Source organism: Gallus gallus, chromosome 6 (assembly GCF_016699485.2).
Source record: "Gallus gallus isolate bGalGal1 chromosome 6, bGalGal1.mat.broiler.GRCg7b, whole genome shotgun sequence".
Taxonomy (NCBI): domain Eukaryota; kingdom Metazoa; phylum Chordata; class Aves; order Galliformes; family Phasianidae; genus Gallus; species Gallus gallus.
Window position 1 is genome coordinate 16,390,817 of NC_052537.1, and position 26,555 is coordinate 16,417,371.

Below are 26,555 nucleotides of genomic sequence, written 5' to 3' on the forward strand. Positions count from 1 at the left end.
GGCTGGCAGAAGCAAGAAGCAGCTCTTTGTAGTAGCCAGCAAAGCAGGTGGGGATGATAAACACAGGGGGAGTTTTAGTGATAAAAGGGCAGAATTCTTGGTTACAGCAGCAAGCTGTAGGTACTGACATCTGGGACTGTAGCTGTTAACTCAGCACAGGAAGGTAGCCTCCTCTGTGAAATGTTTGAAATGAGAATTCTCCTGTGAGTGTCTTAGTAAGCTCTGGAGGAGCACCCTTGCCTGCACTGCTTTGTTCTGAGGTGATCTCCAAGCCAAGCCTAAAGTGGGTGATTGCCCCATCCATTTCCATATGCTGGTGCGTGCCTTTGCATTGCTGGCTTTTGTCACCCCATGAGATCTGCTGCAGGCAAGAGCTTTAGCTGAATGTTGGAAGTTAGAGCTCCTCAAGGAGTTCTTCCTCTGTTGCTGTCTTTTACCGCTCCTTGGTGTGTCTCATTTACAGAAAAGCATAGGTAGTATCAGGTGAAGGTCCTCTCTGCCACCTGAAACCTGGAGGCTGTTGGCAGCAGCTGTTTCTGGTACCTCAGTGCACAGTGGGTGCTGCTGAGCCATGAAATCCAGATGCCCCATGTGTATGAACAGCTGTAGGCCTGCTGGGAGGAGCTGCTCTACGGCACTGTGTTGGAGGAACTGGGGTCACCTGTCTGCAGACCTTAAAGAGACAAATTACATAGATTGGACTGTAATGTAAGAGGTGAAATACCCAGAGTGGCTTTATCTGTGCCTTGATAGCAAGGAGAGGCCTGGTAGGCATGAACGCAACCTCAGTGTGCTCACATTGTGAACTGTGGTTCAGTAATCTGACCTCCTGTGGCTCTTGAAGTTCCTGGAAAGTTGCTGTGTGTGTGAGCCGAGCTCCCCGCTTCCTCTTGCTGCACCCATCAGGCTGCTTTTCCTCTGCTTGATAATGTGTGCAGTTGGTCGTATCCAGGGTGAGTAATCCTGAAAACCAGAGGACAGGGATTCTCCTCTGCCCACCAAGCTCACCTGCTGGATAAGCTGCAGGCATATATGGGACAAGTTTTGCTGATGAATATAAAAACATGCACATGAAAAGAAAAGGCAGCATTGACTGACAACAGGTAGAAATTGCAATGGCAAAGATGCAGGCAGTGACTATTTTTAAGATCCATCTATTTCAAGTATTTGTTATCTTCTTTCCTTTTGCCACTGTTGCACATATGTTTGTATCTGCCTTCAGTCAGATTCTTTGTGAAGTAAGTATGATGTGAGGAAATGCTAAGGAAGAGAATAACTGCACCTTGCCCACTCTTCAGGGCACAGCCAGGGATACACGTACTTGAACAGTCTTCTGCTGTGTGGCATTGGTAAATCTGCACAATCTGTACTTCTACATTACTTGAACAAAAAAAGGGATGCAGTTCTAAGTTTGTGTGGTTTGTTCCCTTTGGTTAGTTAGTTTTGTTTTCCCAGGGCAGTAAGACTGGGGGTTTCCAGTTGCTAATGTGTGGAAAAGCAGCTTATTTCAAACTGCAGGAGCTTTCTGGCTCCTTCTAAGGTCCATGTGCATATGTACTTTTAGGGCTAGTGTTACACTTGTGTGTGTGGAGTTGTTTATTTCTGGGAGGTCGGTAGAGCGTGGGAAAATGCTACTACAAGGTAGTAATATTCATGGTTTTGCTAGAGGAAACTCTTTGTCACGAAAGCATGTCTGCCAGCGTTATGTGAAAGAAGTCCTGTGATTGTTTATTGTGTCCTATTGGCGCTCAGGCCTCCTGCTTTGTCAGTAGCTGAAGGCAAATGATGAGGATTTCACCACCGTCTAGTTTCTCCAGCTTTCCCTGGGTGAGAAAAGGCAACTTCCTCTTCCATCTTTACTTGCTGGCCCCAGCAGTGCCTTCTCCTTGTGACTTGGTGGGGTTCCAGCTGCAGAAATGTTTGTGGTGGCAGTGGGGGTGTGATGGGTGCCCCCTGCCCTTGGGACGTTGTGCTGCTGGGGTTGTGCTGTCTGGGGAAGCTTAAGAACAGAATTTGGCTTTCAGGAATGTCATCTGGATAAAGGGCAGGGTGCCGTTATGGAGGTATTAGCAATAGCTCATCTTTGAGATGGGAATGCAGAAGTACCAAAAAGGAAATGTGCAAGTCCTGAGCTGCAAAGAGCTGGAGGGAGGGTGAGCGTTTGAGGAGAGTACTTCTGTGCTCTCCTTCTTGATGTTCTTCTTTAGGCATCTGCTGTGAGCAATTGTCAGAAAGAATATATTGAATCTACATGGGCCTCTGGTCATTGTTAAGGGCTAACATCATCTCATTTTTCAGAACTTCTGCAGAAGGGCAAATGGTGGTGATTTGAGACTTGCTGATCTTCAAGGCATAGCATGCTGCCTTTTGCCAGCTTACCTCAAAAGCTGAGTCATCTGCACTGTTCAGCAGCACAGCAATGGGAAAACAGGGAATTTTGGGGGGAAGTTGATGGTTTGGAGTCCAGGAAGAAGGAGCTCGCTCATTCTGCTGGGAATGTCTCAGAGAGAAAGTTTAAATTGAAACAAGCACCAAAAAGCATGAAGGAACCTGAAGGCTATGGCTAGCCTTGTGCTATTTGATGCAAATTCAATTTCTGCCTTGAAGTGACTCAAAAGATATTTTAGCAGCTGGCACCAATTGACTGTCTCCCGGAATTGGCATGATGACAGCAATCAAACTGAATTTATTGCTTTGGGTTTGATTCCTCTTCCGGACTCTTCCCATTCTCAGAAATGTAATCTAGAGTGTGTTCCCACAGGAATGATGACTTCAAGCCTCCTGTAGCAGCAGTGATAAAGCGTGGTCCTAGTGCAGGATGGAGAAGACAGGTGGAATGTGTTACCAAGCAGCCCAAGTAATATACACACCAGCTGAGAGCAGCAAGGTTGTATATTGGTACAGAGAGAAACAAGGTTTTTCCTTCATATCACAGGCTTTTATCAAACAAAGTGATTGACAACTAAGCACAAATTGTGGTTCTTTTTGTTGTGCTTCAGAAATAATCTTCCCTCCCATCGGGGTGGATAAACTTGTAGGCAAGCTACAGAAATCCCCTTTTTGTTTCTTCTTTTTTTGGAGGCAAGTGCACTAAGTCAAGAGTGAGCTTTAGGCACACGACCTCAGTACAGCTGCAGTTTGGTAAAGTGAGCAAACAAACACAGCAGTGGGTGTGCTGCTCTGTGTGTGGAATCAGTTCAAAGCTGTGCTGTTTTTCTAGTGAGGGCTGAAGGCAGTGTGGCAGAGCTCACTTTTTCCACCTTGTCTTCTGGTAGGTGTGAGGTTAATCGCTTTCTCTGGTAAATGTTGTTTTGCTTTATTTAAGCACCTGTCTTGTCCACTCTTTAATTTTCTTTTCAATGCTGTCTTCTGCTTGTCAGAAGGAGCTATCAGGCGGGCATGATTTTTGCTGATGTTTCTTTCTGGAACAATAAGCTTCGGTGCTCCGGGGACAGGTGGGGTGACCAGAGTGCCAAGGGCACGGCTCCTTTAACTTCCCTGTTCACGGCTTCTTTGGGCAGCTTATGGCAAGGCCCTGGCTGGGCAGCTGCTGATGGCTGAAATGCAGCCCCGCTCCACACCACCTGGGAGCTGCAGTCCAGGCACTGAAGCCAGGACACCGCTACATCACTGTCTTCCTCAGCCCTCGCCCCACCTGCTTGGGACCGATTCCCTCCCGGCTTTGTTGCAGGTATCCTTCAACTCTGCCATTCACAAACACCTTGCAGCCCCATGCAGACAGCTCTCCCTCTCTGGCAGTCCCTCCACCCTGCTTCTGAAGGGGCTGATGGAGTGCTACAACATTTTTCTTCGTCTTTTTTTTTTTTTTTTGTAATGTTATGTAAATGTTCTCACCTGATACCTCCATACTGCTGTGATTTGCAGATGTCCTGTGCCCTGTCTGTGTGTCTGAGAATGTTCTTCTTTGGGTACCCTGGGAGGGGAAAGAACTGGCGTGGAGTAAACCTGCAAAGCAGCAGTGCTTGTAGTGGCTGGAGCAGGACACTGGGAACGGATTCTGTTCAGAACAGAGCCCAGAGGGTGGATGTATCCTTCTCCACCCATCTCTGCCACAGCATCTTTGAGGAAAGAGGCAGAGGTGGTCATACACAGAAAAGGATTTTCTTACAGAAGAGTGAAAAATGCATTTCATTATAAACTGGGCATATTCCTTGCCCTGTGGGAGGTTGTCAGTTTGTCATGAAGGAAAGCTAAGTTTTGCTTTTTATTTCCTTTCAATGCACCTATCTTACATCACACTGCCCTGTTTTTCTGATGAAGTCAGATGAATTTACAACATACAAGCTGAATTCTCATGGGTTTGGTCAGTTGTCTTCTATACTCTGGCTGGGTTGTTTTGGTTTAGCCAGCTCAGCAGCTGTTACAGCCGTGGCATTATGAACTGTGCACTGCCACTTCTGACTATCTGTTGTGTGCAAGCAGACCTGTTCAGTGAAGGGGCTGTGTTTGTATGAAGGGAGTTTTTTTGCAGGTCCATAACTTCCACAAAGAATGCTAACCCAATTATTCTTGCTTTCCATTAAAGCAAATCCCCTGACAAGTGAAAACCCAAAGCAAGCCCAGTTCTCCAAATGGCCTGTTTCTTATCAGGTGTGTTCTGAAGAAATGTGATATTAGCATTACTGGAATGACACTGAGAGCAGTGTTTGCGGAGCAATGATGCAAAAGATATTTTGGCAAAATGTAGGCCCAGTTGTTAAAATCAAATGCAGAAACCTTACCTATATTAAGGCCCGGCAACTAGAAATAAATATGCACATCTTAGTTTATGTGTCAAACATGAGAAAGTTTTGTCCTGCTGCTTTTAAACACCATCTCCTTAAGTATTTACTTTTAAATCTTGCTACAGATAGTCTGCATAAACTGCACTTCTGTGTCAGTGTAGACAGGCACTGCTTCAGATTGTAGATAGAAGTACTGTCCAGATAGCAAAAGTCTCTTTTTTTTTTTCTTTTGGCTGGAAAACATGAGATGAATATTAGATGAGTGTTGGTAATATCCTGTACTTAAGTTTTAAGCATCAGTTATTGTTCAGGGCTAGACAGCTCTGTTATTTAGCAGGAAGGGAACTTAATGAAATCCAATATTTGGAAACACGAGATAGATGAATTCAGACTTGGAACGGCCGTGTAAAGTTTTGACAGGAAGGGTAACTAACGTTTGGAGTAACTTCTCTGGGTATATGGCTTGATTATCTCTTGAAGTCTTAAACATGAACCATGATGTTTCCTAAAGGATACATGGTGTTTTAGGCAAGGTATGTAAATTGCTGGTGGAAGTTGAGCAGTTTGGGAATGGTGGGAGATGGGCCCAATGCCATGGGGTGAATCTGGCTTGAGGTGGGTTGGGCTTCCACCTCTCTTCCGCATGTGACCTCCAGAAATCAGGGTGATCTTCTGGGGGAAGGGCGGAGAAATGATTTTCTTTGCAAGCTCTTGGTAAGGCAGGGATCAAAACCTGGATTTCTTTTCATCATTCTCCTAATGCAGTTAAAGTCCGTTGGATTTTTATGGTTCTGTGAGCCCCTGTACACAATGTCTTCAAGCCCAAACTTCAGCTGCTCTAATGGACATAGAAAATTTTGTGTTTTCTGTTTCCTACTGGGAATAACTGCTGTTGGATCAGGGAGAGTGAAACAAAAATTGCAACTCTGTGTTTATTGCTGAAATTTTTAGATACTGAGTTGTTTGCCCCCAGTTTTGAGTTGACCGTGCCACTGATGCCTGGAACAGGAGCGGAATACCCATGCTGTGTCAAAGACTACCGATCAGTGAAGACCAAAAAGGGGATCTTTGCGGGGCTGGAGCTCTTTTTCAGGTCACAAGCTGGGCTGTGATCTGATGCTGCCCAGGGATGGGAGCTCCTGCAGAGCACGCAGAGGAGCCCAGCCCAGCCTGACCTTTCGCTGCTCCACGCTGGGGTGCAGGGCTGGGGTTGCCGCCTGGAACAGCCGCATAGGGAGCGCACTTTCTGTCCGCAAGCTGTGCTTGAGTTTGCCTGTTTTGTTGCCCTGGAGACAGAACAGTGCAGTATGCTTCACCCTGACCAGAAATAGTTTGCTGTACCTTGTGACCGGAGTGCTGTACTCCTCCTCTGGTCTCCGGCCAGGCTGCGCGGTGCTGGAGGGACGGGCTGTGGGGTGATGACCTCTTGTCACAAGTTCTGCTGTGTCTGCTGCCCTGCCCGCTCCCCTCCCTCTGCGAAAGGGTGTAGGATTGCAGGGGAGCAATTGCTCTTGATTTACATCTCCCGTGGCATTTTGATGGTTATGTCATTCTCTTTGAGCCTCGCTCCTGTCAGCTGTCTGTCCTGGCTGTCACGGCCCAGTGGCTGAGCAGCACGTGGTAGGTCTTACCTCTCCTTCCCCTTTGCTCAGCTGTTTTTGCTGTCTGCTTCCCCGTGTCCTTGTGTTCAGGAACAGATAACAGATTCCCAGCAAGTGTAATTGCACACGAGAGCAACATGATCTGGGTGAGGGAAGGATCCCCTTCTGTAGGGGTTCCAAGTAGAGCTGGGCGGGTAAGCAGGGGATTTGCAAGACCCAGGCGAGCAAGAGGGTTATGGGTAGTTTATCTTAAACTGTGGTCCTGCTGTGAAAACCTGGCCTGGGTGCAGAGTGTGCAGCGCAGTCTATTACCTTGCAACTACTTTGTAAAACTTCATTTGCAAGATACTGCAAAAAGAGAAGCCAAGGCACCCCCGGCAATGCAGGCGAGAAAGCGCTTGCACTGCACCAGGGCCTTGGGAGCGTGGATTCTCTCCAGGCTTTCCTGCTGCCTGCTACTTTATTGGAGTGGTTCTGGCATGGAGCTGTGAAATATATGCAACAACAACAATAATTTCCAGGACTGAGAAGGAGGGAGAGATGAAAAGAGTAATTTACCTTCCCCCCCTCCCAGAACAGTAGCAGATGAGGACGTAAGCACATCTCAGCTCATATAAAATATTAATTGGGACATTTTCTACAGTTCAGCAATGGAAAAGAAGATAGAAATTCTGCAGTGCCCTGAGCTGCTATTCCCAGCCTGGGAGAGAAGTGTTCTGACCTGAGATATCTGCCTTGGTCTCCCTCTTCTGCTGGTGGTGGGGAGAACAGTTGCCCAAAGCTTTTCTGTGCAAAGGAAAGGGAGGACCATGCAGAGACTGTGGAGCTGTGTGGGCTGTTCTTAGTGCAGCCCAGTGGGTCTTTGTGTCGATCTCTGGTGCAATTCCTGTAAATCAGAGGATGCTGCACTTGTAGCCATCTGCTGAGCAGCCCAACCAGGCAAGTGTCTTGCTTACTCCTGTGGAAAATCTTATGCCCCACAGGGAATGCAGAGAAGGTGTGTTTTCAACTCTGTATGTGGAAGACCTGTTGGAGGAGAAATGTCAAGAGAGGGCAGGAATGGCTGCTTCTCCTTGCTGTGCTCTTTTGCTGGCTGGGGAAGGGGAAGTCAGCCCTCTCTTCTTTCTTTCTTTCTTTCTGTGCATATCTGCATCCCCAAAGATCGAGAGCTCAGTAGCTTCTGGGTCCGCCCTGGAGATTTGCCTCCCTCACCTCCTTTCAGTGAAGCTGTGCTCATCTGATGTGTGTTTCATTTGCAAGGATGGGGCTTTGTACTGAAAGCCAGGACTCAATCGTTGCTGTAATGAAAAATCTGTCTGAGCCTCAGCAGCTAAGGATCCCCTGTTTCTTGGCTAAGACGAGCAGAGTTGCCCTAGCTCTCTCTTCTTTTCTTGCGCTCACGCATGTTACATTTCTGGGGAGGAGAAAAAAACATTTTCTGCTCTCTTTGATATGTTATTCTTTAATCCAGATGATGATCCTGCTGAAACTGATGTTGCCTTTGGGCTGGAATAAGCATACTTAGCATTTGGGCAGGACTTCTTGCCTGGAGATCTGGAAGTGCTTGATCAGCATTTCATCAGCGACTCCATCCATGGGTACTGAAATATGGTTACCTTTACGGTTCATTGGAGCTGGCAGCATTCCCTACATCATGTGTTGGCTGTGCACAGCAGTACCTCTGTATTTCTCCCTCCTGCTCTTCCTTTCTTCCCTGATGTTTCTCTGGGCTGGCAGCAGGTCCTTTTCCATTTTCTGTGAGCTATTTCTTCAGATGCTGTTCTCCAGCTTTGGAGAAGGGGATAAGTCTCAAAAGCCCTGGAACTGGCTTCATGTGTTTGTGCATCTGATGGAAGAGTGTTGTCTTTGTGTTGCTGTTACTGGTCACTTGGAATCCAAGTAGGGAATATCTCTTAAGCACCAACTCTTTACTGGAAGCAGAGGTCCTCTGCAGCCTCATCTACAGGCACCTGCATGGCTCTGTTACTGTGAGATTTTGGGGGATGGTTGTGTTCCAGCAATTCCCAGTCTTATCCAGGCTTCTGGACATCAGCTGGTTCACTGTGTTCCTTTCTTTGTTGAATATGAGCAAGAGCCTAGTTCAGAGTTGTGGAGCTGAATACCTTGTTTCTTTCTCTTTCAGATCACCAGAAACTGGAACGTGAAGCTCGAATCTGCCGACTTCTAAAGCATCCGAATATTGGTAAGCATCCAAAAATACTCCATGCACTGGTATCTGTGGGCTATTCTGTGTGTGATGAGGAAGCAATTTCCACTACCTCAGGATGTCACAAAATGCGAAGTAGCACCGTAGCAGCAGCTTTTCAGCTGAAAGAACTTTATAGAATCTGAGTGCAATTGTAGAGGTAGGGCATGAGGAGGAGTAGTAACCACCTTCTGCAGTAGTTTGCAGTGATGAATATACTAGCCAGTACGTTTATTGCTTAAAAATATTCAGGATGACTGAAACTTTTGTTACTAGCCTGGTTACTGGGATTTGTTTGCCCTGTAAAGCTTGCTGCACTTAGTTTAGTAGGTGATGTCAATTCATATATGGGACTTAAATTCACATTCATCAGCTTTATTTTTAGCTGTTCTTGTATTTTCTTGTCAGACCTCTCACAAATTAAATGTCGCGCCCAAGAGGATATCCACTTTTATAAGTAAACCCCACTGAAAACAGAAACATGTCACTTTCCTGCTTGGGTTCTACAGCTGGTTCTCCATTTGTAATGATTAACAGTGTGACTGCTCTGTTGTGGTTTGGAAAAGAGTTTGGGGGAATGTCAGTGGTTCGTGCATTTTCTGCACAGCATTTTTTTGTCTTCCTAGAAAGAACAGGTTTTTTTTTCTTTATTATAAGATGAAAGAGTCTAGTCATTCTAAACGCAGTGGGTGGTTGTAAATAGAAATAAAGGAATTAAGGAAATAGAAATAAGGGATAAAGGAATTATTTTATGCCTACAGCTAAGAGTTGAAATGTGTTGAAAAAGACCTCAGAAGGCTGTATCGTCCATTCAGCAGTTATTTGAAAACCTTACCTGGTTAATGCTGGGCTTGTTTGCTCTTAAAAAGCTAGAATAATTCCACAGCCTCTAGTGGTAATCTTTCCAATATTTAGTTCTTCTATCAGACTTTAGAAAAAACATACTTTGCTACTGTTGTTTCTATTTCTATCCAGTGCATATGTAGAAAGTAGTTTTTCTTTCGTCTAACTATCTTACATATTTGAAGACTGTTATCATGTCTCTTTCTAGCCTTCTTCTTCTTCAGACTAAACAAACTCAGTTTTTTCAGTCTTTTCTCATACGTCATATTTTCTAGACCTCTAGTCTTCTTTTTTTTTTTTTCTTTTCTTTTTCCCTCCCTCCCTTGGACTCTGTCCAGTGACTTCGTATCTATCTTGAAATGCGTTGCCCGAAATGAGACATCAGAACCTAACTAAGACCGTGTCAGTGTTGACTGTAGGGGGAAGAATTGCTTTACCTGTCACACCAAAATTATTCTTCTTTTGGCAAATTTCATTGGTTGATGGAAGTTTAAGGATATTGTTGATACGCATTTGTTTTCTGACACATTGTTGCATCAGACTTTCTGCGGATCTGGCAAGCAAGTAATTTTTCCATCTTGTATAAATGAGGATTCCTATCAAAGTGGCTATTTCATTTATCATGATTAAAATAAATACTAAGAAATCTACTGTGTGGGTTCTCTTCAGGTTTGTCGAGACCATTTTGATTTACTTTCTGATATGTGTTTGCAATTTGTACAGTAATGTATTTTTAAAAAATGCCATATATTGCATGATGTAGATAAGTAATGAAACTGTTGAATGCTGTTGGGCTCTGAACAAACTCTTGAAGGTAATGATATGTTTTTCCAATTTGACAGTAGCAATTTTGAGTATCCATTCTCAGCGACTTCTATACACATTGTAAGCTAGCCCTGGATATACTATTCTCTCGAATTGCTTATGAAAATAGCATATTGGATGCTGTCAGAAGGCTTTCTGAAGTCCAGATACTACATGCATTGCTGCTTCCATATTCCTTGGACTTGTTATGCTGTCATAGAAGAAAATTGTGTTGTTCTTAGTGGTAGATTTTTCTTGACACGTGTTGGCAGTTAGTAGCCACCTGTTTACTGCACTTCCCTGTTGTAACCTCTTCTGGATGAATAGTTGCTATGTTTCCTCAGTGTGAGCTATGCTGAACAGTACTTCACCAATCCTGAAGAACTTAGCTGATTTTGTACGTACTTTGGTGGGCAAATGAAGTTGCGTTGTTATTGTTTCTGTTGGAAGCTGAATGGCAGCATGCCCTGCTGTTTTGCTGTGACACAAACCTCTAGCAAGTCTAGGGCAGAGGACTGTGAGTCACAGCCCTGTGAGGTAGGGTGCTTTGCTCTCTTGCTACATACAGAATATGAAGCAAACCTGCTGAATTTATCTGTTGCCAGACAGTTGACTCTGGTGTGATGGTTCCCGACTGGAACATGCTGACTGTAACATCCCTACTCTGATAAAATAAATGTTTGTCTGGGCATGAGGTAAGGGTGATATTTCTGTTGTTACTCTTTGTGAAGTGACCGCTTTCTAAGTTACCCTGGCATGCTTTCATTGAACTTCAGCCCTAATTATAGGCTCTTGCTCTGTAACTGGGTGTTTTCTTGTCTTTAGATGCGTATTACGGCCAAGGTAATCACAGAGGAGTAATCCTTCAAAGAGCTTAGTGTTGCAGTGTGGTTATTCCTTGATCCAGAAAGTGTTTCCGTCTATAGACAGAAGAAAGTTGTCCTGAGGCAATTTTCTGATTTCCAAAGCCATGTTTGTTTTACATGCCATGTTCTCATTGGGAGCTATACATTTGAAATTGCTATTACAAATGGTCATGTCAGACTTCATTTCAGTAGAGGAAGGAATTAATTCCTTAGCTTTCAACTTGTGTTTTTGATTCTTCTGACAACTTTCTGGAGTGTTTAGTGTCCAGAGAAACCCTGTACCAGCCACACTCACCAAATACAGCCAAATTGGTTCAACATCAATCAACATTCTGTTCTAAAGGGAAAATGGACGCATCCATTACTGAGGATATGAGAGTGTCAGAAAGAGGCAGAAAGCAGCACTGTTAAAACCCTTCTGTCTGTAAGCAGATAAAATGCTTGTGGAAGTTGGCAAGAGTCATGGCTCCATGGGGAATTCCACTTCTCCTTAAACAACATACTATTTCAGTGATTCACATATCTATAAATCTTGTGGGCATTTGACACGAATGTATTTGGGCACATGTAGAAGTGTAAGTGAATGATCTGGTGCTCTCTTCCCTTGGTCCCTGCTTTGCAGGAAAGAAGCAGGTTTCTCCAGGCACGCTTGCAGCTCTGCCCCTTCATTTGTGGATGTTTTCCCAATTGTGCCACTGAAACTCGTACATTTAAGATAGAATAGGCTTCACCATTGGTTTCATTTTGCTGTAGAGCTAAACTCGTGGTATTTTGAATGTCACTGCTTTCTTATTGGAGCAGTTCTTTTGGTCTCTTGGTTTTATACTTAATTTTGGTTGGCCTGTGCATTTGATTTTTAAGTCCTCTAATTCAGCCACTACTCGTGGATTCTCCTGTGGATAATTCAGGTTTTTGCCTTTTGCTACACAGCAACTACCAGAGGAGTGACAGACCTGGGAACCCCAGTGTCTTTCAGCTGTCTTGTTCCACATAGATGGGAAGTGCTCAATTCTGATCATGACCTTTCCTGCTGTAGAACTCTCAAAGCAACGATGCAGAATTTGATAATTCTTATTCGTAGGTCTGAAAACTGTTCTATAGCATTCCTGTGTTTGTCCATCCTGCTGTTAGATGTTCCCCTCCTACTTCTAAATTTTCTTAGTTATGCCAGCCTAAATATGTCCCTCCTCTTTGGACCTGTCACTGGATGAGCTCTGTTCTTTCTTGGATGTTTTTAAATCAACCGTACAAAAGTAGTTCTTGAATATCTTTTGTTTATAGTTCAAACTGAGCACTTTGTTATTTTTACTTTCTTCGTGTCAGTTACTGTGTCCTAGCTCATGGCAGCCTTTGCTGTGAAGAATTGCATGCACTTAGCTCTGGAATAACAAAAATACGTATTTTAAGAGAGGCTGATAGTAGCCAAATGACGAAGCCAAATTCTTTTTCTGATTTCTGCCTCTGTATCCTTTTCTGAACTGCTTCAGAGTTAATTTCTTTGCAGGAATTTATAGCAGTGGTGAAATGCTGTCCTCAGCATCTACTGGAATTACTGCTTTTTCAGGGTTTTCCTACTTCTGATTTTTTTTTCTCCAAAATACACTTGCAGTTCAGTTCTTTAAATTTTCACTTCTGTCTTCTTTAAGAATAAACCATGGTTCTGGACAATTCCGTATTTAACATATGGAGAACGTGGCACAGAAATCTCCTGTGGATTAGCAGAATTTGTTTTGACTTGGTTCAGTTTTATTTCCTTTGAAAATGATCTCTCCTAGTACCTCTGCCTTGTGGGAGTGATTTTCATCAATGTTTATTTAACAGCACACAGTTCATCTGCCCTTAAATAAGGGTGATGATCAAGGTATGAATCCCTTCAAGAACGGTTTTGTGCTTCTTTGTGCAGCCCACTGTAGAGTATCACAACGCTCATAACTAACTGGAGTAGGAAATGGGGTGCGTGGGTCATGTCTGCAGAGCCAGTGTTGGAGATGTCTCACCCCCCACTGAGGTTCACTCATGCTTCACCCTGAGGAACTCTTGCTGAGCAGGCCCTCACTTCCACCATCCCCTGCTGCTTGGGATGCATGCCTGGCACCTTAATGGGAGATGTGAATTGCTTCCTTAGTGAACAAGAAAATGCTGTAGGCTGTGTTTTGCTATAAACAGCAGATTTCCATGTTTTCGTTTGGCTGCAGACATCCAGGCTGCTCCCCTATGGAAGCACAGTGGTTTCCACGTGGGATAACAGTTCTGGATGGTCATGATTGCACTGTTATCAGGAGAGTAGGAAATATTCCTGCTAATGAACTCTTTTGGCTCACGTAATGTTTGAGTAAGACATAGTAAATGTTATGCATCGTGCACTGAACTTCAGCCTTTCAGTACAGACATTGCAAAATGAAAGAAAAAAAAGTTTACTTGGCACTGAAATGTTTAAAAAAAAAAAAAAAAAAACTTTGTGTGTTTTCATTATTACTTTTACATTTTACCTCTGCAGAAGGACCAGTTTCTCAACAGGAAAGATACTGTTCTCCGTGCAACTTCTTCCTAGGCTGTGGATTGCTGTGCACCCGCAAGAAGGGCACTGTCCTGACCTTACTTTTTAGGGGCTGAGTGTTTTTTGAGAACAGGGAAAAAAAATAAATCACATGTGGTATTTTGTGCTCCTTGAGACTGTCCCTTGTCTTTTCTTGCAGAGCCTGCAGCAGCCTGGTTCTACCTGAACGGAGCTGTGCTAACAAGCTGCTCTTCTCTTCCATTTTCCAAAGTTTTAGAACTGCAATTGGTGTGAAATGCTGTGGGCCTGGGGAGCTGGCAGGCCGGTATATATCCAGCATCCTGTAACCTCTCTGTGTCAGATCAGGAGGCAGAAGGAAGGAAAGAATCCCTGATCCTGATGGACTGGTTAACACCAGTATGCAATGTCCTGTTAGCTAACTGTCCTGCTGCTGTTAGTTACTGCTCTAACAAAGCTGGTCATTAGCTGCTGGAACAGATGATTTCTAGAGGATTATTTGCATTACACAATTTAATGCTCTTTAATAGCAAATTTTTAATTAAAAGGAGAGTCCTTTTGGAAGCAGCCTGAGCAGCTGCAGCTGAATTCTGCGTGTTTAATGTAATTAGAGAAACAGCTGGGGTGGGAGCTGAGCACCCAGCTCCCAGGCAGTCGCAGGCTTGTGGTGGCTCCTCGTGGGACAGGCGTCCTGGGAGCTGTGAACCGTGCTGAGAGCGTCCTGGCATGCAGCCAGGCTGGGAGGTGGTGGGACAATTCCTGACCGGGCTCTCAGGCTGGTGAGCAGCTGGGGAAGTGGGCTGTGGGTGGGAGCCATCTGCGTCAGCTCACTTGTCGCTTGTGCTGCCACAGACGATGGTGCTCAGTTTGCAGTCTGCCGGGCTGTGTGTGTTTGTGTCTGTAGTTTCAGCATCTCCTGGCACGTTGGAGAGGGCATCAGGCAAGGCATCTTTGGAAGAGGGCAGCAGGCAGGTTTTAGCCTCCAGTTTTATTTTGCTTCTACTGGCATACACTTTTTGAAATATGCCCCTTGTGGTATCTCTTTCCTCCCCCTTTTCTGTGTGATACAGGCAAACATTCAGCTGGGAAATGCTGAAAAGTGAAGCTTGGCTGCTTCTAATGAGTGGCTGACCTTCTAATAGCATTGTTCAGTCCAGAAGATGCTAGAGCACTTTTGAGTTTGCAATGCTAAGACTACGTGAAAGAGTTACAGCATTGCTGTTACTGTGACCCAGGAGACAACCAGAAGTCTTGGTTGCCTTGTGTTGGCTCTGCTGCATGTACTGCAACAAAGGCAACTTAATTTGAGAATTCCAAGTGTTATATAATCACAGTACATGATATATATTGGTGCAGAGTGGCCAATAGTATGTTATATTTTCCCATTAAATCCAAATGTTTTTAACTCCAGGTTCAGCAGTGAACCTAGATTTATCATACAAGTTGACCCTTTCCTCCAGCTGAGCACTGTCACTAAGGACCGGTAGGGACCGTTGCTGTATAGGAGCAAGCATGCTTCAGCTCATGTTAAATTTTCCTAAGCAGAGATGAATAATTGTGAAGATGGAAGGAATCATCCCATGAAATTGTTCTTCTGCTTGTATATTTCTTTGCCTTGTGCTGTGACTCCAGTAATTGTTATGTTTGCAGAGCAAACTTCGCAGCGCTTTGATGGAGACCACCCTGCCTTATAGAGGAGGCTCATCCCGGGCTTGTGTGGCGAACATGAATGCTCTGGGCATTGAAATAAGAGCAAAACAATGATAAAATTGGGCACACTGGGCAGAGCAAAGGGAAGATGTGGATCAAGTCATCTAGCTATCATCTGTGCTTGTGACTTGGGTATCGATTTGCTTTCTAAATGTGACCCTTTAAAGATAAGATGCCTGTTGCCCTTCCTTGTCTTTTTATATTTCTGTTGTATAGGTGAATTTTATAAAACTGAAAGATTCTTCTGATTCCTCTGTGGTTCACTTCATCTTCTGTATTCACAGTCTTGCTTTGCATGATGCAGCAGCAAGTGCTGTTGGTTGTTAGGCTGTTACAGTCTGTTTTGTTTGAGATTTTCTTATTATGATCAGTTGCTTTGTACTATGCTTAGGCCTCAGGGAGCTGCAGCTGCCCGTACAGGGTCTCATAATTCAGGAAGAGAATGAAAAAGGGATGAAGACATGAGTTTTTGGGGAAGAGGGGTAGTTTGCTGTCACTGCTTTTGTGTTGTCAATTATTTTTCTAAAAGGCCAGCTCTGTGGATGGTGCTTCCTATACTGGTAATGGCAGTTTGTGTAGGATGAGAGCTGTAGTTTGATGGGTTGAAACTTGAGAGGAAACAGGAAAGAGAAGGATGCTTTAACCAGTAAGCGGGGTTGTGTCTTGTATGTAGGTGGTGGCAAACAGCAACGCTTTAACAGTGCAGTGTTACAGCTGTGCATTTAAAATTGAAGGGACAGTGGTAGCAATCTCCTTACACCAGATGGAGTACTATGGCAGTACCAGCTTCAGGACTGTATATGAAGAAAGCTAGGCTATTTTTGTGTCCTGATTAAAAAACAAAGAAACAAAAAAAACCAACCCCCCAAAAACTGTAACTGATTCTGCTTCTTTGGTCAGCAGCTGTCCTGGCATTGCTGACTAGTGCTGTGGTTTATATTTGTTATTTCTGAAATTATCTGTAAGACTTCAGTCTTACAAAACTGATGTGCTTGTGAACTGGATGAGCCTTTTGCTTGATGTAAATGGGACTTTTTTTTTGTGCTCTGACTAAAACCTTGGGTGAAGTCTTTCACCATATCCTGTAACTGACTTAGTGCCTTGTTGTCTGACTTGCTTCTGTTTTCTTTCTTACTCCACTCTCCTTGTCTGTGCTTGCTAACCTTCACAGTAAGTGTTCTTTCATCCATCAAAGACCTTTGACGTGGGAATGGTCATAAGGTGGCCATGAGTGTACACAGTGTTGGCAGGGACTGATTTTCTACATCTGCAAGAATTCCTGTGGTAAGAGTGGCTAGGAAGAAGATATGGTTTGAATTGCTGCTTCTGTGTGACAAAATCAGCTAATCGAAATCATCTACGTTGTATTCTGGTCAGTAGAGCAAGGTCAGATTCCTTTGGCAAGTACTGGGCTCCTGTATAGTTTGTTCATCTTTTGGGAGACCCTACGTTGCTATTGTGCAATTTCCTTGTTGCTGTGACTTGCAGCTCTCTGGTGTGCACATCCGTCTAGCCTGCTGTACCATGCATGGACATCACTGCTTCTGTGGCAGGAGAAAGAAAAGGGGTCTGTGACATTTTTGAGGAAAATAATATCTGGATTAGTTCTTTTATTAATTCTTCATTTTTCTTGTTATAGATGGTCAATTTTCATTACTCCTTTTCACCCTCTTCTAGTATCTACATATGATTACATTTTTCACCCTGTCGTGTCAATAGGTTACACAGGTATGAGCAGGCCACGTGCACTCTGCTCAGCTGGTTGAAGCTGAACATAAGGTAATAATGAAGACATTAGTCGGTGCTTCAGGAGCAACAGCCTGTGGAACAAATGAGATCTACTTTGCCTGGGAAAATATATGAAATGGAGAGCACTCAGTGCTCAAGTCCTTGCGACCCCTCCCTTGGAAGCTGCCATGTGAGTGCCCGCATCCTGTCATGGTGTGGAGGGCCCTCACGGCTGAGGCTGAAGCAGTGGGCCCTGCTTTGTCTGTGAGATGGAGGTGTCAGATGGTGTCTGATGGTTTTGTATCTCCATGATGAACATCAAAACAATGTTCTTCTGTCTGAGCCAAATTGGAGGGGAGGCCAAGAAACATTTTAAGTGCATTCATCTTTGACGTGAGGTAAAGGTGATGGAGTTGCTTCTGACTATGTGCTGTTTCCTGGGCTGCCTGAATGGTTTTGGAAAAGGCTGTGTTGTTATAAATGGATAGTTCACTAAGCCTTTGAGAGCAGAGCACTTCAACATGCATGCCAGTAGTGAAACTCCTGGCACAGGGGTGTGTCTGCTGTATCCTTGCAGGGAAGCAAGGCCTGCTGTGAGCCTGCAGGTGGGCCAGTGGACAGTGTGTTAGCATAAAGAGGCACTGGGTGCTCTCTCACTTCCACTCCTGGCCATTGCTTTCACGTCTTCACTTTAGTGTCAGTGTGAAGCAGGTATGGGCTGGAACTGAAAGTCATGAGAGTTTTGGCGTATTCAGACTTGTCTTTCTCAGCCCACCTCATTGTTGCTCTCTTTCACAGTTAAAGTCTGATTTTTTTAAGCTGTTACTAATTATTTCTCTGCAGGGTGCTGGTGCCCACTGCCCTCTTTCCTATTGCTTCTGTGCTGTCCCAGTGTTACCTGTGAGCTTTGTTACCTAGGCAGATGAAATCCTGTGCAAGTTTTGTTCAGCACTGCTCTGGGTGGTTGCGAGGAAGCAGCTCCCTTGTTAAGTTAATGGCCTGCATCCTGCCTCTGTGGTCTGCTCTATTCTTTTGCTGTACAGCCTTAGGGTGATGTATGGCACTGGTATTTATGAGCCAATAAGTATAATTCTCTGTTCTCCTATCGTGGTTCCACACCTAAGTACACAAACAGTGTTTTACTGTCCTTGAAGGCTCTTTCTGCTGCCTCTGCCTGTCTTTGCCAGCTGAATTGCTGCTTTCTTCCTCTCGCAAAATGTATCTGACAAAATCACTTTCCTCAGGACAAAGAAATATTACCAAAAAGCTCTTTCATATTTTATATTTGGTTGCAGTTTGCTGTCTGCATCTTTGTGTCAGAGTTCAGAGTTCACTGTTTCTTTCTTCTACCTGCAGGCTTGTTTGCTGCTCCTGGTTGCAGCTCTGCGCACTGGTGGTTGTCCTCCTCCACTGTTGGGATCTCATTTGTGCTGCCTCCCTCTGATTTGCTGCTTCTGGCAGCACTTTGCTGACCTTTCAGGTGCCAGAGGGTGGAGAATGCTTTCTGGCACACTGAGCGTTACCTGACATGACCTTATTAGCACATTCAGCTTTCCTTGAAGTTTCACCATCTGTTCCTTCTTCCCTTTTTATGAGGTTTCTGCACAGCCTTTTGCCGGTGTCCAGGGCATTAGCTCTCATTTATGTAGTTGCCTTTTGCATATGCATCAAACAATCTTGTGCATTGCAGTGAAAATCTCATGGCACTGGAGTGAAAACCTGCCCTACGCCGCGAATCCAAGTGTTTGTTTGAGTTACTTTATGTCTTGCTCCCAGTCTTGAATGGAAATGTTTTCTCCTAGGAGATACCTTTCTCTGTATTTTTTGTAATGTCACCTCTATTAGAATCTGCCAAGGGACAAGTTCTTGTATAAACACAAAGTTGTACTGCAGTGAAGTTATTACAAAGCTGACTAAAGCTTGGAAGATATTTTTATTCTAGTTATTTATTTTACTGTGTATTATTTGAGACATTTAATTCTTAAAGGTGCTACATTTCTGTTTTCAGTGGAGGAAACAGTTTTATGTCAAATACCTGCAGTATTGTTCCCCTAGCTGTACTTGCTGGTTTGCAGCCTTATGCCTTGTGGAGTACTGCTCCGAAACCTCTTCCGTGAAAAGAAATGCTGAGGAGAGGAACTTGGTCAAAGGACCAGCTTGGAGAGCTTGCAAATTATGGCAGGGAAAAAATGCTGGAGCGTGCAGGAAGGAAGAATACCTTTTAGGAAAGGTATAGGAAGTGGTCTCTGCACTTTTATGCTATTCTTAATTTTGTGTTTGTGGGTGTTTGCACACACATGTTACAAGAAGGATAAGAAGAGAGCATTGAGAAAACTTGTGGTTGTTCCCTATGAGATTGGAGCATGTGCCAAGTGCTGGTTTGAAACATTTCCAAGACAATGATGGTAACTGACGTCATGGGCCAATAAGAGGTGCAAACTGACCTCTTGATGCCGGCAGAGAGCTAATCATTGCGTTGGGAAAAGCCAAGACAGGTCACTTGTGTTTTACATGGAAAAGAGTGGAAGACAGGGAAGGGATGCAAAGGTACTGCTATAGTACAGACAGAGCAAGATAACTATCTTGTTTTTGTAGAGATGAGAACAGTAATGTTACTTCAGTCAATACTCAATTACAAGATGTTGCAGTGGCGGAGACTCACTCTAGGCCCATCTAGTTGTGTGGATCAATAGGGAAATCCTGTAGATGGAATAATGTAAATAAGATAACCAACCTGTCCTAATCTGGGTGTGACAGTTTAAGGACTGAGACAAGTAGGACTACTAGTTAGTGACTCTGATTGGCAAGGAAAAGAGTGAAGTTTTTCAGCCGGAGAGAAAAACTAAAAGGAGGACGTGGAGATGTGAGAAACTGAGCTCTTAATTTTGTATTGTTCTTAGGTTAGAATTAATCCAAGAAACATAAAAGAAAGCGAGGCTTTGATTCAGACAGGAGGAAATGGCACTGGAAGAGAAATTCATTTCTGTTGGCTGTGTGGATGTAATCATTATCACTATTTCCCACTTGTAACATGGGGGAAGGACGACAGGGCCCCAGAGATATCACAGAGTATCCAGGACAGCCCATTGTAGATGCAACCTTGGGCCCTGGTGGTGAAGAGGACAAGAAGAGGGAAAAGGTGGAAGTTAATTTAGGCAACAGGAGGGGATATGCAAGGAAGTTGAGGGAGAATTAAATTTTGAGGACAATTGTGGTCATTTATGTCTTTAATAACAAATAGATTAGAAAAAGTGAAACAAAAGTGGGTCTTAATTTCAGGTAATGTTTGCGGGATGTAAGTTGGAGTGAAGTCAGGAAAAGGAAAAGGAAGTAAAGGGAAGAGACAGGTTTCACTGAGCTTTACAGATAAAAGATAGAAGGGAGATAGATATCACCAATGTGCAGGTGGGCTTGCAAATGGATTTTGGCATTTTTTATTTGTATTATTTTTGGTTAGAGATTCTAAAAAGGGCTTGGGGAAAAAAAGAATGAGTGAGGAAAGGCTGCAAAACGTGAGTGTGGAAGAAAGAGTGGGTAGATGTGAAAGGAAAGTACTGAAGTTTTAGAAGAGGAGAATGAATGGTCAAAGACATTCAGAGTTTGTTTTGGTGCTGGGGTGAGGTGGGTGTATGTGAAGGACACCCATCTGTTCCTTTGAGATAAGAAAAGGAAATAGGTCACTAACTGAGCACACAAAGTGAAGGGCATGGGGAATTAATGGGCTGAGTTGAGGGAGAGTTTGTCTGTGTGGCTAGGCTTGATTTGTGAAGTGTCATATTTGCTACATGCTCTGTAAATCTCCATTTCTTGATTGTGTTTTGCAGTGCGGCTTCATGACAGTATTTCAGAAGAAGGCTTCCATTACCTCGTCTTTGATCTGTAAGTGTCTTTCTTTGGCTTTGATGCTTCATCAACGGTACAGACACGTGGATGGTTGAGTAAGGGTAGAATAAGAAACACCTGAATGCTCTCTCTTTTAAGACCTGTACAAAACTAGTTCACTGTACAAAAAATCACCGACTATGTGGTAGGGGATAGACCAGGAAAGCTCCTGGCAGCAGGTACAAGTGTGGGATGGCAAACGGTGGCTACTTGTGACTTTTATCCCTGAGGCAGTTTGCAGGGATCAAAGGAGGGATTGTCTGCCCAAACATAGTATTTACTGAGCCCTGTAGATGCATGGGCATTTTTGCTTAGTGCACTGAGAGTGTTCTGGATGCTGCCAGTGCTGGTGCTGTGGCTGTGGAGCTGCCCTCGTCCTTCCATACCACGGGTCCCTGCAGAGGCTGCTCAGCACAGGCTGCAGCAAGGCTGTGGGGAAGGGATGTGAGCACAGAGGCACCACAGGTCCCACACAGCCTTTTGGGTAGGCTTGGTCAGCTAGGCTTGGACAGGCTCTGTAACAACCTTTATTTTATACTCCAGGGTTACTGGTGGGGAGCTATTTGAAGATATTGTTGCCAGAGAGTACTACAGTGAAGCAGATGCCAGGTAAGACTGTTTCCAGACCCTTCTGTGTGTGCCATGTGTGTTGGCAAGCGGGATAAATTTCCTGACTGATGTTCTATGCATGGCTTTGTTCTGCAACTCTTGCTCCCTATCTGGAAAAAGCAATTCCTCTTTCTGCCATTAGCATAAACTATTGTCACCAACCAGCCTGACTCACCACAGCTCCAGCTTTTGCTGCCTGCAGACGCTGCTGTCATGGTGTGTTCTTTGCTGGGAGCTCTGTTGCTAGCAGCTTTGTCCGTCTGACCTTCCTGGTGACTGGTGACAGGGTGTCCTTAGTGAGTAACACAGGGGAGAGCTGTCCTCTGGCTGTGAGAAAGCTCTGCCAGCTTGGCCTCTGCCTTCCCGTAGCAAGGCTTCCAGTGACATGCTGCTGTTTTTGGGCAGACCTGTTCAAGTTGCCTTTATTTAGGTAATGGTTTTACGAGTGGGAGGGAAAGAAGGGCTTTAAAGGCTACAATTCTGTCAAAGCTCTCTGATGGTAAGCTGATTGTTGCAGTGGAAAAGAAAGGCATAACATGTGCCTTTCTACTTTAATATTAAAAAGATTTCAAGCTGTGCCCTTCCTTATTCTGAGTGTTCTCCCTTTCTTCCATGTGTGAGCTTCCTGAAATGGACTGTGCTTGTCTCTTTGCTGTTAACAGTAAGAGTAATTTGCACAGTAATAGCTAAGGATTCCTCTGAGCTGTCTGTCTGTTGGCTGGGGAGCACCTGAAAACAAAGCTGGGTTCAGGCAGTTCCTGTTCTGCTTTAGCAGGCCTTAAGAATGGCCTGATGATGATATTTCATCATTACTTATTCTGTATCTTTGTCCACATCCCATAGTACCCCTTGCTGGAGCATGAATTAAGAGAGCCATGAGAAGAGAGGGGTGAGAAGGGAGCAGTGAATGTTGTTGCAAAGTGAGTTGGGCAAGGTAGTACTTTGAGGAAGCTCATTCTGAAGTGGTAAGCACACCAGGCTGGATAGAAGCAGTGCTACAGAGAGCATGCCTTTCCTGAATGTAAGGAAGGAAAGAGTATGGCATGATTGTACGCTGGTGCAGCCCATGCGTGCTTATTTGCTTTCCATGTGGTACACTTACAACCACTTTCTTCTGGGCATTGCATGATGCTTTCAAATGAGGTGTTGCACCATGCGCTCTGCTGGGGAGCTGTTTGCTGATGGGCAAGGCCAATGGGCTCGTTACTGGTAGAACTCCTGGAGGATCTGAAAGCTCTAAGGTTTTCATTGGGGTGTACATGTGTATTGTAGGCATGGTATCTCAAACAGGTGTGCGGTCACTTGACTTGTTCCACTTTGAAGTTGGGGAATTCAGAGTTTATCATCAGCCTCCCCAGTGCCTGTTCTCTGAAGTGATGAAGAGCTGACTGTGATCAACACTGCTCAGGAAAATATTGGCTGTGCTGGAGGAGAGGGAGAAGCTATATGAGCCTTCCTGGGGGTGCTCAGCCTTCTGACTTTAAGCTGGGCAAGACTCACTGTGTCCGTAAGATGACAGAATGAAACTCCTCCTCCCTTTCTCCCCCCATGCTGAGCTGAATTCCAGAGCAGGCTGGGAGAGCGAGGGAGCGAGGTCCGTGCCAATCTGCCGCGCTTGGCTCGCCTGGGACACCTCACACTTTTGCCATTTTTGGCCAGAAAATCTCTCTCACTCAGACTCAGCTCTGTTCTAATTATACATTTTTGTTTTGGGAGAAAGGGGATATTCATGGACTCCAACCCTGAGGCTTGTGCTGCCAGCTCTGGAGAGGCAGGGGTAACATACACAAGTCTTCTTTCCCCTTCCTTCTCTCGATCTCTTCCCATCTTTTCCAGAAGACAGTTTCCTTTTTCTGAAGTATTTTTAATTTGTTCCCCTGAGATGAGCAGAATTCGGTGAGGAGACAGTGAGCTCTCAAGCACAACCCATTTGAGTTACCCGCATCTGGGTGCTTACTGCCCAGCCGTGCAGGCTGCCAAAATGCCTACTTCTTTCTGCAGTCACTCTAAGAGCTGAGTAAATCTGTGACGGAATAGATCGTTTCGACCAGAAATCTCTTCTATGGTTGTGTTGCACTATTCTAATGTGTCAGGTGTAAATGTGGGGTTGCTTTCTTCTCTGTGATTACAGCAAAGAGAGTGACAGAGGCATCAGTTTTCTGTGAGCTGGGGCAGTGCAGTGCGCTGTGCTCAACAGAGGCTGAGTCTGCTTTTCAGATTGCTAACCTCTTAAGTGGGATCTGTACTTAAAAGGCACCCAGTAAGCGGGTGTGTACACACACACATTGTGTATGTAAAGTGCTTGAGATGCTGCTTTTAAAGCTTTGCAAACTGGCAGGCACCCAGGAATCTTCATCCTGAACTTACTGGAGGAGTTTGCTGCTTTCTAAAGTTTATTTTGTGCTTGGAGTAGCCTCGTTCAGTGTTTCCTGGAGCGCTGGGCCATGTGTGTCCAGTCTCAGCTGCTGTTCGCAGCTACCTGTGTGCCTCAGTTCCCTGTGCAGGGTGGGCATTACTGGCTAGGGGAGCAAGTGGGATGCTTAGTGCAGTGGAAAGGAGAGGAGAGGAGACAGTGACAGGTCCTGCTGTAGCTAGGATGTCTAGCTGTTGCTGAGTGGGTGGGAGTGTTAAGTGGTGACAGCACTGAGCTGCGGCAACCCATGGGCTCAACCAAGGGATTCAGCCTGGGGCCCTCAGCCCTCCATAGTACAAATATAAAAGTTGGGGAAATGTTCTGAGATAAGGTGCCAAATGTATGTATGCACGTGTGTAACTCTGTGTGTCTCTCCCTTTATCTTGCAGCCACTGTATTCATCAGATACTGGAGAGTGTGAATCACATTCACCAGCATGATATCGTGCACAGGGATTTGAAGGTAATATTTCCTCCATGCCACGGAGGTTGAGGAGCAGCTAGGGTGTCACTGGAAGAGGCAAGACAGGAGTTATGTTGCCAGCTGGCAGGGCCTTGTCTTTTGTATTTTTTTATTTGTTTGCTTGTTTTCATTTTGTTTCCCTTCACTATAGCACAGTTGTTCCTGAAGCACAAATTCACTCCTTCAGATTTTTCTAGAGGGTGTACTGAGTTCCCAAGGAGGTTTCCTTTCTTCGTGAGCTTTGTCAGCTCTCAACATCTCTGAGGCAGCTCCTGGATGGAGTAGTTGGAGTATCAAACAACAGTGGACTTTCAGAGAAGTTTGGGTAGGATTCATTATAATGAAGGACGCTTTCTAGTCTGCTGTTGAAGAGATCTCTAGAGACCTGGGGCACTCTGTTCAATCTGCCAGGATGAGTTTGTCTACATAGAACGTGTATATTTTTATTCTTCACTGTTTCCAAACACGTGCCATTGGGCTAGGACAGAGATGCACAACAAGAATTTTTTCATGTCATTTCTTTCTTTTCTCATCAGTAGAAGCTTTTGATCAAAAAACAAAACTGCTGGCTAGTAGAACAATGAGTAAATCAGCCGTCTGCCACTTTCTGACACAATTATAGACCCAGAGCCCCCACAGTGGAGTTACTTAAAACTCCCTTCACATGCGGTGCTAGCTGTAGTGGGAGCTGGGCAGGGTCCAGAACAAAGAGGCTTGTGCAAGAAGGTCCACCTTCCCTGCAGCCTTCTCTGTCTGAAGTGGGGATGGTGATGACCACCACTGGTCCAGTGAAATTAAGGCAGGATGACACCTGCTACTAGTGTTGGTTTTGGATTGTTATACAGCGCACAACAGGTATAAAAATATTTTGACAGAGTCACAGAATGGTTGAGGTTGGAAGGGACTACTTGGGATCATCTAGTCCAACCCCCCTGCTTCTAGCAGGGTCACCTAGAGCATGTTGCAAAGAGAGAAGTAAAAAACATGTTGCAAACTCAGTGGCAGTGTTCTGCCACATCCTGTATTAAGTGTAAGGTGTTCCTGCCTACAGCAGGGAGGTTGGAAGTAGTTCTTTAGGTGTCTTTCAACCCAAAGCAACATTTTCATCTAGTGGGCAGATAGTAGCTCTTAGTATTTCTGGCAGACTCCCATGCAACACTCTTGGCTTTCTGATTCAGAGCACTGTGGAAAGTGGTCTAGTGTGGAACGACTGCTCTGAATATTGAGCTGATACCTGCCCATGAGAAGGGCAACTTCCAAGAGGCACTACTGCCCAAAATTAGGGCTTCTATGAAAATAGGTAGTGTTTTCTAGTGCAAGATGCTGTAAGTTTTCTTTTGTATCCTGTGTTTATACATCACCTATTTTGCTTCCCAAGTTTCGTTTGTGTTAGTTGTTAACTTGTTTAAAACTACACACTCTCCACAGTACTTAATATGTTTCTTCTGTTGCTTCCTCCAATTCACTGAAGGTATCCAGGCCTGAGGATTATCCATTCCTTTTAGCAATAAATGATCCCACGCTCCTTATTTAATGTTGTAGCTCTTTCCCAAAAACTTGGCCTTTCAGGATCAGTGTATAATAACTGCAAAACTTGCTTCATGTGAAGTTGTCTCTTGCAGCTTTTGTAAACTGGTCTTCTGGCTCTTTTTCTCTAAAAGAACTTCGAATATCAAACTACCCATAGGAACAAGACAGTAAGAAATTGAGGAATGCATTCATTCCTTACGAAAAGTGTGTGGAGCCTGAGGCGATCCGTATGTTGGCAAACATGCATGGATGATAAACACTGTTAGCCTTGCAGAGATTGTAGCTGTAGTTTAGAAGGAAATCATGCTTAGCTGGCACAAGTCTGACCTAAATTTCAGTGTTTCAGGCCAAGCCTAGGTGTGACCTGAAGCTGGGAGGGATTTTCAGAATACTTCACTGGCCTACTGCTTTAAGGACTTGTTTATACTGGTGAATTTTCATAGCTTAACTAACACAGGCTTTTCCACATAGTGAAAAAAATGGTGCCATCAAAGTTTATTGAGAACCAATTCCCCTTATTTTCATGTCATTTATGGCAAGGGCTGTGATGGGCAAAGCTTTCCTCCTTTCTTTCAGAGCAAAAGCAAGGAACGTGTCCAGTACTTTTAAGGCATGTGAATGAGCATAGCATCTCATTCCTG

General features: G+C 44.5%; 1 protein-coding gene across 17 annotated transcripts in view; it reads left to right on the forward strand.

Annotated features, from left to right (window-relative positions):
* CAMK2G (calcium/calmodulin dependent protein kinase II gamma) overlaps positions 1-26,555 on the forward strand; it is a 112,056-nt gene that overhangs the window by 41,400 nt on the left and 44,101 nt on the right. For all 17 annotated transcript variants that reach the window (XM_046943016.1, XM_015288312.4, XM_015288315.4 and 14 more), the window contains exons 3-6: positions 8,490-8,549; positions 20,843-20,897; positions 21,444-21,509; positions 24,312-24,384. In XM_046943016.1, the coding sequence (XP_046798972.1) occupies positions 8,490-8,549; positions 20,843-20,897; positions 21,444-21,509; positions 24,312-24,384 (254 nt within the window). The remainder of the gene's footprint in view (positions 1-8,489; positions 8,550-20,842; positions 20,898-21,443; positions 21,510-24,311; positions 24,385-26,555) is intronic.